The sequence below is a fragment of the Suncus etruscus genome, chromosome 3, assembly GCF_024139225.1.
Source record: "Suncus etruscus isolate mSunEtr1 chromosome 3, mSunEtr1.pri.cur, whole genome shotgun sequence".
Classification (NCBI taxonomy): Eukaryota; Metazoa; Chordata; class Mammalia; order Eulipotyphla; family Soricidae; genus Suncus; species Suncus etruscus.
Genome location: NC_064850.1, coordinates 151,525,675 through 151,541,465, shown reverse-complemented (window position 1 = coordinate 151,541,465; position 15,791 = coordinate 151,525,675). Strand labels below are relative to the sequence as shown.

General features: G+C 40.4%; 1 protein-coding gene and 1 non-coding gene across 4 annotated transcripts in view; both read left to right on the top strand.

The window, feature by feature from the left end:
- Positions 1 to 15,240, top strand: part of SPIN1 (spindlin 1) — a 57,073-nt gene extending 41,833 nt beyond the window's left edge. For all 3 annotated transcript variants that reach the window (XM_049769580.1, XM_049769579.1, XM_049769582.1), the window contains exons 4-6: positions 8,971 to 9,224; positions 12,770 to 13,003; positions 14,379 to 15,240. In XM_049769580.1, the coding sequence (XP_049625537.1) occupies positions 8,971 to 9,224; positions 12,770 to 13,003; positions 14,379 to 14,578 (688 nt within the window). In that variant the 3' untranslated portion in view covers positions 14,579 to 15,240. The remainder of the gene's footprint in view (positions 1 to 8,970; positions 9,225 to 12,769; positions 13,004 to 14,378) is intronic.
- Positions 12,250 to 12,356, top strand: LOC126005594 (U6 spliceosomal RNA). The gene has a single exon (XR_007494641.1). It is a non-coding gene; the product is annotated as a U6 spliceosomal RNA (small nuclear RNA).
- Positions 15,241 to 15,791: the final 551 nt, after the last annotated feature.

Below are 15,791 nucleotides of genomic sequence, written 5' to 3'. Positions count from 1 at the left end.
TTCTGTGGGTGGCAGATTCTGGCTGTTATAGTGGAATGTATTGGCCCAGGGGAGGTGGACAGCTTAACGCTATTGTGAATCTCAAGTGTGTGGGCATGCCCCTTGTAAGTTGAATAATGGTGTGCAGTGTGTCTCTGCTCACTTCTTTTCCCCTAGCCTGGTCTAAATATCCTGGATCTGCACTTACTTAAACACCTGGCCTGACTTTGATTCCCAACACTGTGTATGGTTCCCCCAAGCCTAGCTCCATGTAATCCCTGAGTGCAGAGCCAGGAGTAACCCCCAACTATCACCAGCCCCCAAAGTTGCCATGTATCTCTTGATCTAGTGCTTTAAATAAATGGAGGCATGCTCAGCTCACCTACACTCTGGAGCCTTGAAGTGTTACAGTGCAGCCAAAAGGAGAATTTGAATTTAAAAGTTAATGACCCTATTTCCCTAATGCAAACCTGAAGAATGGAAAAAAGGACAAGAGCTTTCATATCTGACAAATAGTGGCTATAAAGGGGCTTTGGGGGAGGGTAAATAGGGGTAGTGGCCAGTGTAGAGGCCACTCAAAGATTAACCTTTGAGTCAGGCGTAGCTTCTTCCATCCACTTTGCCTCCAGCTTCTTATTGCAGAATCAGAGACTAGATTGGCGCAGCGGGTATACTTCTCAGCAGAGACTCCTTGCAAATGCAGAGTCTATGGGAACAAGAGAAAAGCAAACAGAACCTTCTTTTACCTGCCCCGCTGTCACCCTGTAGGAAATTCAGAAAGGGAAAGTGTCCAGCACTACATAGGATTCCTAATTACGTGTTCAGGCATGCTCTTCTCGCTGGCCAGAGCAGCTGAGAACGAACCCAGGTACAGATGCCTCTGTTTGCATCCTGGCATGTGCATCTGAGCATCCTGGACATGTGCCAGGTGTGTGTATCTTGGCAGTGGATAGGCCCATTGGTATATTAGGACTCTGGGAAGTCTGAGGTGTGTGAAGCAGCAGCCATACCGCAACCAGAAGCCTTGCCTTGTTGGGTTTTATCTTGTAGAGTTAATGAAAACAAAATGCTTTAAGTCAGGCTACACATACCCTTTCTGGGGGGTGGGAGTTCTGACAAGACATGCCAGTCTTTTAGAGATGTTTGGAAAATGCTTTTTTCTGGATATTTTATGATAAGGGAAACTGGGGTGCTCTTGAAGATGAATTTTCAACTGTTTTGGTTTTCAGGTGTCCTGTTTAATTTGAACAGATTTCTGTGTCAGGACATTGATTGGAACGCATCTTAGCTTAGGTACATTTCTCCTTTATGTACAGTTAGGTACAGCAGGCTGTGACAGTTGGCTTACATTATCTGGAACTGACTAGCCACTGATAAACATTGTCGTTGCCACTTCTGCCTTGCATCCCTAATGTGGTTCTAGGTCATTTTTGGCTGCCTGTCCCATAGGAACATGAGCCCATTGGTTTAATGGGGTCGCATACCTAAGAAGTGAGTGACAGGACTTGGACTTAGAACTGGGACTGCTATCCTAGGACCACAGTAATGACTCTGCCATATTTCTTGAACTACTGACTGCTTTGTAATCACATCTGAAAAAACATAGTAAATGTGTGCCATAAATGGACAAGTCTACTGTTGTTGCAGCCATCTGATGAAGCCTGGTGTGGACAGTCTTTCTCTGAAAGTCAAAGCCTGGTACTTTCAGATTGCAGCAGCACCTCCTAGTCATTAACACCAGTGAGAGTGAACAGGGCTTTGGAACGCCTCCACATCCTAGACTAGAGGCTTTTTACTGTTAGCTATGGACATCTCTGATATTCTTAAGGCACAAGGTGAGAGAATCACAAAAGAAACTAGTGAAGCTTGCTTTTTTTTTTTTTTTTTTTTTCTCTCTTGAATGTGGATCCACTTGCTAATCTCTATGGGTTGTTTTCTTTTCCCACTCTGGAGAAGTCTGTGTCTCTCTTGAATACACACAATCTCTTTCTCTTTCTAAGTAAGTTTCAATAGAAAAAAAAAAGAAAAGGGACAATAGTGATCTCTAAAAGACACATTAGAAAATGTTACACAGTATTTTTTTTTTTTTTTTTTGGTTCATTTGTTATTGGGCCACACCTGTTGATGTTCAGAGGTTACTCCTGGCTCTGCACTCAGAAATTGCTCCTGGTGACCATAAGGGATGCCGGGATAGAACCCAGGTCCGTCTTGGGTCAGCCGCATGCAAGGCAAACTTTGCCCTACCACTGTGCTATCATACTGTTCCACAGTATTAATCATCAGAGAGATGTAAATCAAAACAACAATGAGGTATCATCTCACCACAGACACTGACTCATATCACAAAGAACATGAGCAACCAGTGCTGGTGTGGAGTGAATGCAGGGAGAAATGGAATGCAGATTGGTCTAGCCTTTTTGGAAAACAGTATGGATATTCCTAAAAAAAAAAAACAAAAAAACTAGGAATTGGAGCCGGAGAGATAGCATGGAGTTAAGGCATTTGCCTTTCAAGCAGAAGATCATTGATATGAATCCCGTTATCCCATATGGTCCCCGAGCCTGCCAGGAGCAAGTTCTGAGTGTGGAGCCAGGAGTAACCCCTGAGCGCTGCCGGGTGTGACCCAAAAATTAAAATTTATTAAAACAAAACAAAACTAGGAATCAACAATAAAGAAAACAAAAACAAAAACTAGATATTGAGCTTTCATATGACTCAGCAATATTACTCCTAGGGATATGCCCTAGGAACCTAAAAACATTATGCAGAAAGGCCCTCTGCATTTCTATGTTCATCACAGCACTATTTATAATCAACAGCATCTGGAAACAACCCAGGTGCCTGAGAACAGGTGAGTGGCTAGAGAATCATGTCTACACAATTGAATCCTACACAGCTGTTAGGAAAAATAAAGCCATGAAATTTGCTTATACAGGAATATTGAGATTATTATGTTGAGTGAAATGAGTCAGAGGGAGAGGAAGATACACAGTAATCTCACTTCATTTGTGGGATATAAGAAAAATAAAAATAATAGTTTGGTAATACTCAGAGCAGGAAGAGATGAGGATCAGGAGGACCAGTCCATGGTAGGAAGCTTGCCACCAAGAGTAATGAATGGAGTTAGGGTAGTGAATAGTTACAGTGACAGTGATGGTTGGAACTGATCACTAGACAAGAATTCGGGTGCTGAAATGGGATAGTCTGTAGCTAGCAGTAGTGCAAATCACAGTATAAAAGAAGGAGGGTAGACAGGGGGTGGGGGGAGAGGAAACAGTTCCTGAGATTGAGAATGCGGGGGAAGGTGGGTGAGAGGGAAACTAGGGACATTGGTGGCTGGAATTGTGTACTGTCCTACAAACCAAAGTATCCAGAAGAAAAAAGAAAGGGAAAGGAGAGAAGAAAAATGTGTGCCCCAGAGATGAGACGGAGAGAGGGCATGGGGGAGGGGGGAAAACTTGACGGCGGTGGGAAATGTATACTGGTGAAAGTTGTACATTATACTGTAACTCAATCATGAACAACTTTATCTGTGAAATAAACACAACTGTATTAATAACCTGATAACCATGTTGTTTAAATTAAGAAAATAAAATTTTAAAAAAAGAAACCACAAGTAATCTAAGTGGAAACTTTATTCTTTTTCCACCTCTTGACATTGTTAAGTTGGCTGTAGAAAGCACTCTAATCAAATAGTAGATATCAGAAAAGCAGTTTCTTTCCTTGCCATGTTCCTCTCACCATCACAAAGAAATTGATTTAATTAGTGGGTCTTATTTATTTATTTGTTTGTTTGCTTATTTATTTATTTATTTATTTATTTATTTATTTATTTATTTATTTTGGCTATACCCGTTGACACTCAGGGGTTACTCTTGGCTATGTGATCAGAAATCACTCCTGACTTGGAGGGACCATATGGATGCTGAGTGATCGAACCTTGGTCCATCCTAGGCTAGTGCTTGCAAAGCAGACACCTTACCTCTAGTGCCGCCGCTCTGGCCCCAGTGGGTCTTATTTTTAATCCATTGGGGCATAAACAAGGGAGCACTTTTATGCCATAATAATACCAACTAGGACAAGGGAAATATCATTAACTCTATTCAAAGATGCAGTATCAGATGTTGGTAGAATTGGGGTCATAAATTTCATGCTTTAATATGCAAGGCCCTGTTTATGATCTCAGTACAACAGACAAAGTTCTTTAAAATTTTTGAATGTATGTTTCCTTCTGTTTGTGATTCATCCCTCTTGGTCTGAGAAATCCAACAGTTGAGTGCTGCCAGAAAACCCTTCAGAGTCATACTCTTTTGAATTAATGCTTGGCCAAGATTAGCAGATTGAGCAGTACATGGATGTCTCTCATCTTCGTTCCCATTTTAGGGAATAGGTTAACTAGATATTTTCTGAGTCTCTAGACTTTCTGAGCTCTCTAGAGTGTGATCCTGGAATTGGCAGCACTCAGGATTTGCTAGTGTCTTGGCCCCTCTAACCTTGCAGGTGCAGGAGTCTCTTCATAGGATCTCCAGCAACATCCCCATTAGAGTAGCACTGGCTTGACCAGGTTGGAGGCAGTGTTTTGCAGAGGCTGCACGTACTCACCACTGCTGAAGATGGGCTGTGTCTAGTTGATCACTCTAGTGTACCTAAGATAGATGCTATAGCCTGGAATACTTTAATTACTTAATTTTTTTCTTCTCAGTGCTGATCTTCTGGTTATTGCTGGAAAGATAGCATGGAGATAGCGCATTTGCCTTGCATGCAGAAGGACAGTGGTTCGAATCTTGGGTCCCCCGAGCCTGCCAGGAGCGATTTCTGAGCATAGAGTCAGGAGTAACCACTGAGTGCTGCCGGGTGTGACTCAAACCCCCCACCCAAAATAATAATAATAATAATAATAATAATAATAATAATAATAATAAAGACTAAATAAAAATATTAGACTGTGAGAATTATTTCTTGTGTGGTGCTGGGGATTGATTGAGCATGCAAACTAGACATTCTCTGCTGAATCATATAACTAGCCAAAATGGAATGATAAACATTGAGGATGCATGCTAAGGAAGTGCCTTTTGGTTTTTGTTTCGGGGTCATACCTGATGCTGTTCTGGGTCTTCTCTCAACTTGATGCCTTCCTGATCACCCCCTGTGATTGCTGGGGGTTCAAGCCCTGCTGTGGATTAAATTGAGCCTCCCCCTCCCCCTTGTACTCTGATCTGGCCCCAAGTTTACAGTCTTTATTATTGATAACTGATAGATTGCAATAACCAGAAGACCAACACTGAGAAGTTTCTGGAAGACCCAAAACAAATTTGCACAGATTTCTATGAAGCTAGGTTGAGCTTAAGGAAGGTATCTCTTAGCTATTTGGAATGCAAAAGTAGCTCCTTGGAGCTGGAGAGATAGAACCTTGGGCCAGTGCTGCCTTGCCTGTGGCCAACCTGGATTCAATCCCTGACACCTATATTATCCCTTCAGGCACCATCAGGAATTAGTCCTGAGTACCTCTAGGTGTGGCCCAAAAAGTAAAAAGTGAAGGAGGAAGGAGAGGGGAGGGGAGAGGAGAGGAAAAGAATGAAATTATTCAAAGTAAGCAGAGGTTGTGGGTGATGCTTTGGGGGGTTTGGAGGTTGGCAGATTCTCCTGCACTTCACTGCCTTTGGCTCTGCCTGTTCTAGGGAAGGAGGAAGCTGAGGCTACACATTTTGGTATAATCTTGACTTGGATTTTTTAGTGTAAGTTTTTGCTTTTTTTGTTTGTTTGTTTTGGGAACACACCTCATTTTATTTAGGCTACTTTCGTCTCTGTGCTCCACAGCCATAGCTGACCTGGGGCGGGGAGCGTATGTGGTAATCAGGGCTTGAATCTGATAGAGTCCACCAGAGCCGCATGCTAGGAAACTACTTAGGCTTTGTACTCTTTCATCAGTTGGACTTGCATTTAAAATGGGAACACTGGGACCATCGGACCCCTAAGGGGCTCTGACAGAACAGCACAAAGTCATACATAAATGGGAGAGTGCACTAAATCTGAAGACACACAGAAACCCCACATTTGAACAGCACCAAACTCTGCTAAGAGTTTAGAGAGGAAGTAAGAAAGGAAGTGAAGTGAGCCTAAACTCCTCTCCAAAGCCAGCCAGGTCTATAGTCTTTTTTTTTTTTTTAATATAGTTTTACAACTGTTCAAGATGATAAGCAGCTATTTGTAGAAGTAAGAAACATTATGGGATATATTATATGAACGGAAATGAATTTAGGGGCTCTTAAGTGGGACTCAAGGATACCAGGGACCCTTCCAGGCAAATCTCAGCTCTGGCTTGCTAGAGGCCAAAGACATGCTGGGGATTGAGCCTGGGTCTCCTGCATACCAAGCAGGTTTGCCTACCCATTGAGCCATCTGACTGGCCCTTAGGTTTTGTTTGAGAAGGGAGTGACCCACCTGGTTGGGGGTGGGGGGAACAACACACCTGCCTCTGCTCAGGGATCACTCCTGGTGGTGCTTGCAGGGGACTGAAAGGGGTACCAGGTATCAAACTCAGGACTGCTGCTGTATAATCTCTTCTACATGACATCCCCTCATACCCAACACACCCTCTCACCCAGTTTGATTAAAATTTTTTTAATTGTTTGCCTTGCACACGCTAGCCTAGGATGGACTCTGGTTCAATCCCCCGGCATCCCATAGGTCCCCCAAGCCAGGAGCGATTTCTGACTGCATAGCCAGGAGTAACCCCTGAGCATCACCGGGTGTGACCCAAAAAACAAAAAAAAATTCTTTTTATTGTTGCTTGTGCTAAGGAAAGAAAAATAAAGATTCTGATTACTAGTAAGTTTTAGTAGAGAAATGTATGATCAAATGTAATTTGAAAGCCAGAGGGAATTGAATGCTGTCAGAATAGAAATAACAAACTTGATTTACATTTCAGAGTTTTTTTCCTGGCTATGCACTTAGAAACAATCCTCATTCATCCATACTGCAGATGCATAGATGAGGAAAGGTGAGAGGAAAACATTGCACACAGAAGCAGATTTATGAATAAGATCAGAGTTCAAGGACACAAGATCCATTTTGAAAAGAGACACACCAATCAGCTGTGAGGCACTTACTCTTAGGCACAGAGAAGCAGCCTAAATGCCTCTAAGAGGCTGGCAGGAAAGAGATGCTGCTTCTTTTTTCAGAAGAGGGGACACCACCGAACAGTGCCACCAGGCAGTTTTGGCTTGGTGTCCTTTCAGACAGTCAATGGCTTGATTGGTTTTGTTTAGAATCAAGGTAAAATTTATGCCTTTGAATATGAGATAGACCTTTTCTGGTTGCAGTCTGTATTCTCCAGAGAAATGGAACCAGTGGTATATACCTTTCGTATATGCATTTAGAAAAAGACTAAAAGAGACATGGACAGACTGATTCTGAAACTCAGTTCTTTTTATTTATTTTGTTTTGGGGTCACATACTGTGATGCTTAGGGATTAGTCTTGGTGGGATTCCTGGGACCATATATGGTTCCAACTATGGGACCTGGATTCGGCATGTACAGGGCAAGCACTTACTCACTGTACTATTTCTCCAACCCTGGGGAAGGTTTTATTTCTTTTTAAATTAATGTTTGTGGGGTTGTTTTCTTATTTTCTTTTGGGTAGTTCTATTGTATAGAAGTTGTCCTGTTTCTCTTGCTTGCCATCTTGCTTCTGCACATGTTTCCCTAGCTCACCTAGTTCCATGCTTTGTTTTGATTTGGGGAGTCCACATCCCACAAAGCTCAGGGCTTCTGGCGCTGCTCAGGGATCACTCCTGGTGGTGCTCAAAAGGACTAACCATTTGTGGTGCTGGTGATCAAACAGGGTCGGTTACTTGCAAAGCAAACATCCTACCTATAGCTCTGTATTACAGCTCTGTGCCCCCCCCCCCTTCCAATTCTTCCAACTCAATTTCAAATAGAGTTTTGGGCCAGAGAGAACTAAAGGTTAAGTATTGTGCCCTGCATGTATATTCAGTATGTCTGAATATGATTGATTCCCTGCACCTACCTGGTGTTTCTCTGAACACCAAGCTGAGTGCAGCAAAACAATATACAAATTAAGTTATGTTGTTCCTGATAATACCTAGTGAGCTTCATGTTCATGAAATTGTGTGTGTTTGGGGATCTTTTCTGCTCTTTTATTCTTAGCTTATATAGGAAGTAGCATTCAGATACTAGTGCTGCTTCTCTGCCTCTAGCTTGCTTTCAAGCCAAATCTTGTCCCTTGTCTTTGGATTTCTAGGTGAACGAGGATTTTTTTCCCTGACATCAAGATCCTGATGTATTATTTGTAAACATTGTATGTAGATCTTTTCAATCGTTAATATTTCAGAAAGAATGTAGTTGGAGTTGCTTCAATAATTTTAATATATTAAATATTTGTTATGAATTTAAGTGTTTTAAGATTTTGTGTTTTCTAGAGAAGTAACAAAGATAAAATGCATGGGTATAAGCCAGCATGGATCCCAGGTTAAGTAAAAGCTAAATGTCTAGTTGATGTTTACTGTTTAAGCCATGGAGGAAGAATTACATGGGTATAAGAATGAGTGAAATCACATTACACATTTTTTTTAACAGTATCTGTGTTTCTAGTATATATAAAGTCACATGCATGTTTGTGTGATTGGGCTTTGACTTCTTTGATTAACTTGGAGAATTTCAAATCTAATAAAATGTAGAATATGAAAACTGATGCTTCATGTTAAGAGCTTCTGTTTCTGTTGGTGTGGTGTTTTTCTGCTTGTTCATACTTGGATTGTGCAAGAATTCCTAGTTGCTAACAGTGCGTGCTCTTTGGTACACACATAATTAATAGAGCAAGGCCTCTCTGTTACCTCCTGCCTGAAGCCACTTGAGGCAGCAAGAATAAGCACAAGACCTGGAAGTCACTGGTGGTATGAGATGCCAGCGAGCTGTGATTGTGATGGATCCAGAGATACGTACTTATCTATGTGTATGTGTGAATGCAGAAAACATCGGAGCAGTGTGGGGCCCAGCAAGCCTGTTTCCCAGCCCCGAAGGAACATCGTAGGCTGCAGGATTCAGCATGGGTGGAAAGAGGGGAATGGCCCTGTTACACAGTGGAAAGGAACCGTTCTGGACCAGGTGCCTGTAAATCCTTCTTTGTACCTTATAAAGTACGATGGATTTGACTGTGTTTATGGACTAGAACTCAATAAAGATGAAAGAGTTTCTGCCCTTGAAGTACTTCCTGATAGAGTTGGTAAGTTCTTTGTTGTTACATGGTTTAAAAATTCTTACTGAAATGAATCCTTTTTGATCATATTGTTAGTATTTTAAAATACTTATACAGTCATTCAAAGACACAAAAATTGAGCACATGTTCTAAAAATCAAAGGCCAAGGAATGTTGAGGTGCACAAAGATGTATTTTTTATTATTTAAAAAGATTTCACTTTAATAACTTCTAACTCACTATATTTGGCTCACTACCTAGACCCTAATGAATAAAAATATTAATAGTTCAAATATCCTATGTACTAATTTTTATTTCACTAAGTTATAGTAGTTTAGAGTAATTTACATTTATTTTAGAATATTGATGTGAATCACATCTTTCGTTGTGTTGTGTATTACTACATAAAAGATAGTTATACTTTGGGCCAAAATTGAATCAAAATATGTCAGTTTTAGTACATGTTCCTCTGGATTTGTTTGTATGCTTGTGGGAATGAGTGGCTGGTTTTTTTGGAGGTGAGGGTGTACAATACCGGACAATGGTTTAAGGTGGGGAGAGTAACCAGACAGCGCTCCTTTATGAATTGGGACTCCTTCATGCAAAGCACCTGTTACAGTCCTCTTCTGGGCCCAGCCTTTTCATGTATAAAGGCATAATGTTTCTATTAAATACTGATTGGTCTTACTTATTTTTTTGTTTCATTTTAAGTTTAAAACAAAGCATTAAGATTGGTAAGGATATATTCAAATTGGTGGAACTTTCTTCAGGCTGAAATGCTGTCAGAGATGGTGTTAATTTTTTTTTTTCAATGGTTTTTGGGTCACAGCCATTGGTGCTCAGGGGTTACTCCTGGCTCTCTGCTCAGAAATCGCTCATGGCAGTCTCAGGGGACCATATGGGATAACGGGATTTGAACCACTGACTTTTTGCATGAAAGGCAAACGCTTACCTCCATGCTATCTCTCCGGCCCTGGTGCTAATTCTTGAATGGGGTTATATTTGTAGTTCGCTTTTAAAGGCCTCTTTACTCTAGAGTCAGATTAGCGATTTGGAGTCAGATTGTTAGAAGAAACTCAAAATCACTTTTCTTTCTTCTTTACGTTTTTGCTCTGTGTTCTTGTACACATAGTCCCAGAAGGTTAATTCTTTTCCATTTGTCTTGGAGCCACACCCTGCAATATTCAGGGCTTAACTCTTGGCTGTTCCCACAGAGATCACTTCTGGCAGACTTCTGGGAGCCATATGGGGTGTCAGGGATTGAATACAGGTTGGCAGCATGCAAGGCAAGCGCTTTACCTGTTGTATTGTTCTGGCCCCCGAGTGAAATTTTCATATAAATCTTCTTAAATTTTAATTTCTGCACTCATAAGTCACCCCTGGCAGGCTCGAATTATGCTGGGAATCGAACCTGGATCCTTCTGGTTCGGCCACTTACAAGGCAAACGCCCTACTACTGTGCTATTGCTCCGGCTCCCATTTTAAACATCTTGATCTGTCTAGTCTGAGTGAATCAAACACCTCATTTGTTTCCATAATGGACATCTCATTTTCTGTTGACCATGATGTTAGTCCATTTTTGTTACAAGAAACTGAAGTTTCCTAGTTCTAACTCTGGTTGCTCAAACCTATGTAACAATTACTTGTGCTAAATAATACACTTTATTTTTTAACAGTCCACATCTTGGGTTAAGTATAAAACTACTAGCTTATTTAAATATTACTGCTTTTGATACTTACGAGTTAGTTTTTTAAAGCAAATTCCATGGGTAGAAAAGTTATTTGACCAAATCAAAAATAGCCAGAAATATAGAGCTACTTTTAATGATAGAATTATGAGAGAGTTGGTGGTTTGTGTGTGTGTGAGATTTCCAGTAGTGTTAAAAATGAATGGAACATGTAATTTTGTACCTACTTTTCAAAGAGGAGAGTCGTGTTGTAGCAGTCAAGGACTCTGGATATATCCCAGACCTTAGGAAATTAAGCAGCTATTTCACCTGCAGCAGACATTGAGCCATATATTTGTTGAAATCATCTAACAGTTCTCTGCTTTTTTGTCACTGTGTACAAGTTCATAGCAAATAGAGACACTGAGGAGAGCTAGAGCACATCTTTCGCATGCAAGAGCCTTGGAAGTGACCCTTTGCACTGGAGCTTTTAAGCACTTTAAGGTGTGGTCCAAAAGCTGAAATATAAAGCATGTAGAATAGTATAACTACAAGGAATACTGAATGTCAGTAGGAAATACCGCGAGGCCATATCTTGGCATCTCCTTTGACCTTAAAGCTTTGACTAAAAGCTTAAAGTAACTTTTGGCAACCTTGCATTCTGTGGAACCTTGGACAAATGTGAAAAAGCAGGATATTGCACGACTAAAATGATAACCTGTAATCAGAAAGTATATAGACAGTGAAAAGAAGAAACTGAATTGAAAGGCCACCCACATCCAGATGTCTGTGAAAGCATTTTTTTTTTCTTTTTTTTGATTTTGATTTTGGGTCACACCGGGCAGCGTTCCTGGCTCTATGCTCAGAAATAGCTCCTGGCAGGCTCGGGGGACCATATGGGATGCCGGGATTTGAACCACCATCCTTCTGCATGCAAGGCAAACGCCTTACCTCATGCTATCTCTCCAGCCCCTGTGAAAGCATTTTGTTGTTCAAAGGGTGAAAGGAAAGCCCAGAACACTGTAAACAAATGGACCGTGCCATCTGGTGTAACTGCACAAATACTATTCTAATGCTATGGAAATTGGTATCCATGTCTCCATTACGTTTATTCTTCAGTCTTTATAAATGGTATGTGGATTTGTAAAATGTCGGTGGATAGGAAGTTTGGTGGTTAGTACCACTGGAAAAGAGCCTACATTGCATGTAGCTGACCCAGATTCAGTCCCCAACACTCTTATTGTCCCTTGAGCATCATCAGCAATGATCTTAGAGCACTGCAGGATGTGGCACAAAAACAGAAAGGAATGCTCCTATTTTATACTTGATCCTTTTACAGCTCTTTTAAACCTAAAATTATATCTAAATTTAAAAAATATTGGGGCCGTGCTCGCTTCGGCAGTACATATACTAAAATTGGAACGATACAGAGAAGATTAGCATGGCCCCTGCACAAGGATGACACGCAAATTCGTGAAGCGTTCCATATTTAAAAAAAAATATTGGGGCCAAAGTGGGTACAGCACAGTGTCTTGCACACAGCTGACCTGGGTTCAATGCCCAGCATCCCATTTGGTCCCTTTCGTTTGCCAGGAGTGATTTCTGATCTCAGGAGTAACGCTTAAGTGTCACCAGGTGTGGTGCAACAACAAACAGCAACAACAAGATAACCAAAATATATATATATAAAAAAAAACAGTAAAGTCATTTTATATTTGAGTTCTGATTTAGTTATAATACAAAGAGTATTTAGAACACTATGAAGAAATAAAGACCAGATTCTCAATCTGATCTAGCTGGACTTGGCAGAGTAAGTATATTAAGTGGACAGAACTCCAGGTTTATTAAGTGTTGACAAACTGTTTATTGAATACCTCATAGACTACTGCTTGCTTTTCCCTCTTAGCAACTTCTAGGATCAGCGATGCACACCTGGCAGACACAATGATTGGCAAAGCTGTGGAGCACATGTTTGAGACTGAAGATGGTTCTAAAGACGAGTGGAGGGGAATGGTGTTAGCACGTGCACCAATAATGAACACATGGTTTTATATAACCTATGAGAAAGATCCTGTCTTGTACATGTACCAGCTTTTAGACGATTATAAAGAAGGCGATCTTCGCATAATGCCTGACTCTAGTAAGTGTTTAGTGGAAACTTTGGCTAATACAAAAAGAAGTTGAAATTTAGAATATTAAGTATATTTTTTCAGGCATGCACCAAACATAGGTTATAGAATTTTTTTTACTCCTTTGCAAAAAAAAAAAAAAGATTTTGCTTCCTATTTGGGTTTTTCCCTGCTTGGGACTTTGGGTTTGATATAAATGGATTGTCTAATGTGGAATCCTTTTCATTGAATCCTTTCATTCAGTATCATGCTTTCAGTATTTAAGTTATAGCATGTGCCTCTATTTCATTTCTTTATTTTTTTGTTTGGGGCCCATACCTGGCTGTTCTTAGGACTTACTCCTGGCTCCGAACCGAGTGATAGGATGATAGGGATGGATGATAGGATGGCAGGGATTCAACTCAGGTCAACTGCCTGGGAAAATGTCAGGGAAAACTGCAAAGAAAACACTCTCCTGCTTTTCTGTACTATTGCTCTGACCCTCAGTGTTTTAAATTATAAATGTATTACATGATCCAATCGAGGCCACATATAAGAATAAAGTGGAGGCTGTAATGGCTCAGTGAGATGTACTGGTGATATGGCCAAACACTAAGATGAGGTCTCCCTTTCTGAGGCTCTTCATGACTGAGAGCTTCCAGTGGGATCATGGCCAGCTTCTCTGCCCCCTTTCCATTCTTAGTTTAATGATGGTGATAGTCTGCTGAAACTTCTTGTGCCACCCTCGAATTTACAGAACATATACATAGTTCTTTCCAGCTAGCATTGAAATCTTGGGCACAGGGCTCCAAGCCTCCACAAAATCCTCATCTTCAGTGCAGTTCACATAGCACCCATTTCTAGTGTTATAGTGGATGGGAGGGGAGGTTCGGGGGACAAATAATGGTGGTGCTCAGGGCTATTCCTCATTCCATAATTGAGGGATACTACTGATCCTATGAGGACCATGTGGTACTGGGGACAAGAGACAGGTCTCCTGCAGGCAAAACATTTTATTTAGTCTTGAGAATTGTCTCTTCGTAGCAGCACCCATTTATGAAGCATAGTAAATCTTTAATTTGAAACTGGTATGGAAGATGTGGAATGCAATCAAGGACCAGGCATTTTACCCTGACACTTTTAGATTGATTCCAGTAGGAATTATTTGCTTTGTAGCATGTTCTAAACAACAATTTAATAATTAGTATATTGGATAATAATTTAATAATCTGAATAACAGTTTAAAACAATAATTTGAAGAACTAATTCTGAGAAGGCGAAATGGAAGGTGGGAGGAAACTGGTTTAGAATGTCATGATGAATTTTTAAAATTGCTGTTCAAAGAGGCTTGTGAATTGGTATGTACTTAAAAACTGACCTGAACTCTTACCCTTCCCTTAAATATAGATGATTCACCTCCAGCAGAAAGGGAACCAGGCGAAGTTGTGGACAGCCTGGTAGGCAAACAAGTGGAATATGCCAAAGAAGACGGCTCTAAAAGGACTGGCATGGTCATCCATCAAGTAGAAGCCAAACCGTCTGTCTACTTCATCAAGTTTGATGACGATTTCCATATCTATGTCTACGATTTGGTGAAAACATCCTAGATGTCATCATGAACTTGGCCAAATTTGTGGAACTATTAAATGTATAATTTGTAGACATAAAGACTTGATTGCTTTCCAGTTTAATGAAAGCTTAAATGTCCCTGCGAACCCACAATCTCTGCAGCAGAACTGGTTTTGTTCTGAGTAGTACAGATTTATGTGAACACAGCATTTTGTGTAAGGAACTCCTTCCTCTTAAAAGAAGTCTGTTTGTTAGGAGGGGAGTTACGGGCAAGTTTGGTAAAAGTTCAGCTAGTATACGTTTAAAACTGATCAATCTTATCCATCTTCCCCTTCATTCTTAAGAACTCTCATATTCTGCTGCCACAATGCAAGCATAGTTTGGTATTTTTGTTACTGCCTTTTTGAGATATATATGTATCTATATCTACCTATTTATCTATATATCTGTGTGTTTACATATATGATGTATTAATACGCACACAGATCTGTACGCACACACAAAAATCATTTGGCAGTCTTTTGTGGATTGGGACAAGGGTTAAATAATCTCCAGTTTAACAGGAGTGCTTGACCCAAGTCAGTCAAAATTTACTATATTACTGCTATTTATTTAAAATGAATTTGGGCATATAAAGATGTTTAGCTTGTTTTGAAAGTCAGGTTCAGAGCACCTTTTCAATCTGGAGGCTTTAAATCAGGGTTCCTCAAACTTCTTAAACAGGGGGCCAGTTCACTGTCCCTCAGACCATTGGAGGGTCTGATTATAGTAAAAGCAAAACTTACGAACGAATTCTTATGCACACTGCATATTATCTTATTTTGCAATGAAGAAACAAAACAGATACAAATACAATATGTGGCCGGCGGGCCATAGTTTGAGGACCACTGCTTTAAACCATAGATCCAGATATGAATCACTTTCGAACAGACCCACCTCAAAACTTTTACAAAATACAAGTCTGGGTAAAAGGCTGCCTGTAATTAGAAACTTTGTAAAAAAATTTTTGTTTACTTTTTTTTAAAATCATGAATACTTTTTTTTTTTTTTTTTTTTTTAAGCCCCAGGTACTTGGTTCAAACCGTGTAATACAGATACAGTTTGGACAGCACATGACCCACTGTTTGTACAAATCAGCTCTCTGGTTAGTACATGGATTTCAAAGGCAACAGTACAGAAGTGGTTTGTGTGCATGTGGTAAGTTCTTGGAAGAGCTTAGTGCTTTTGTTAGAAACATCAGTCAGAGAGAAT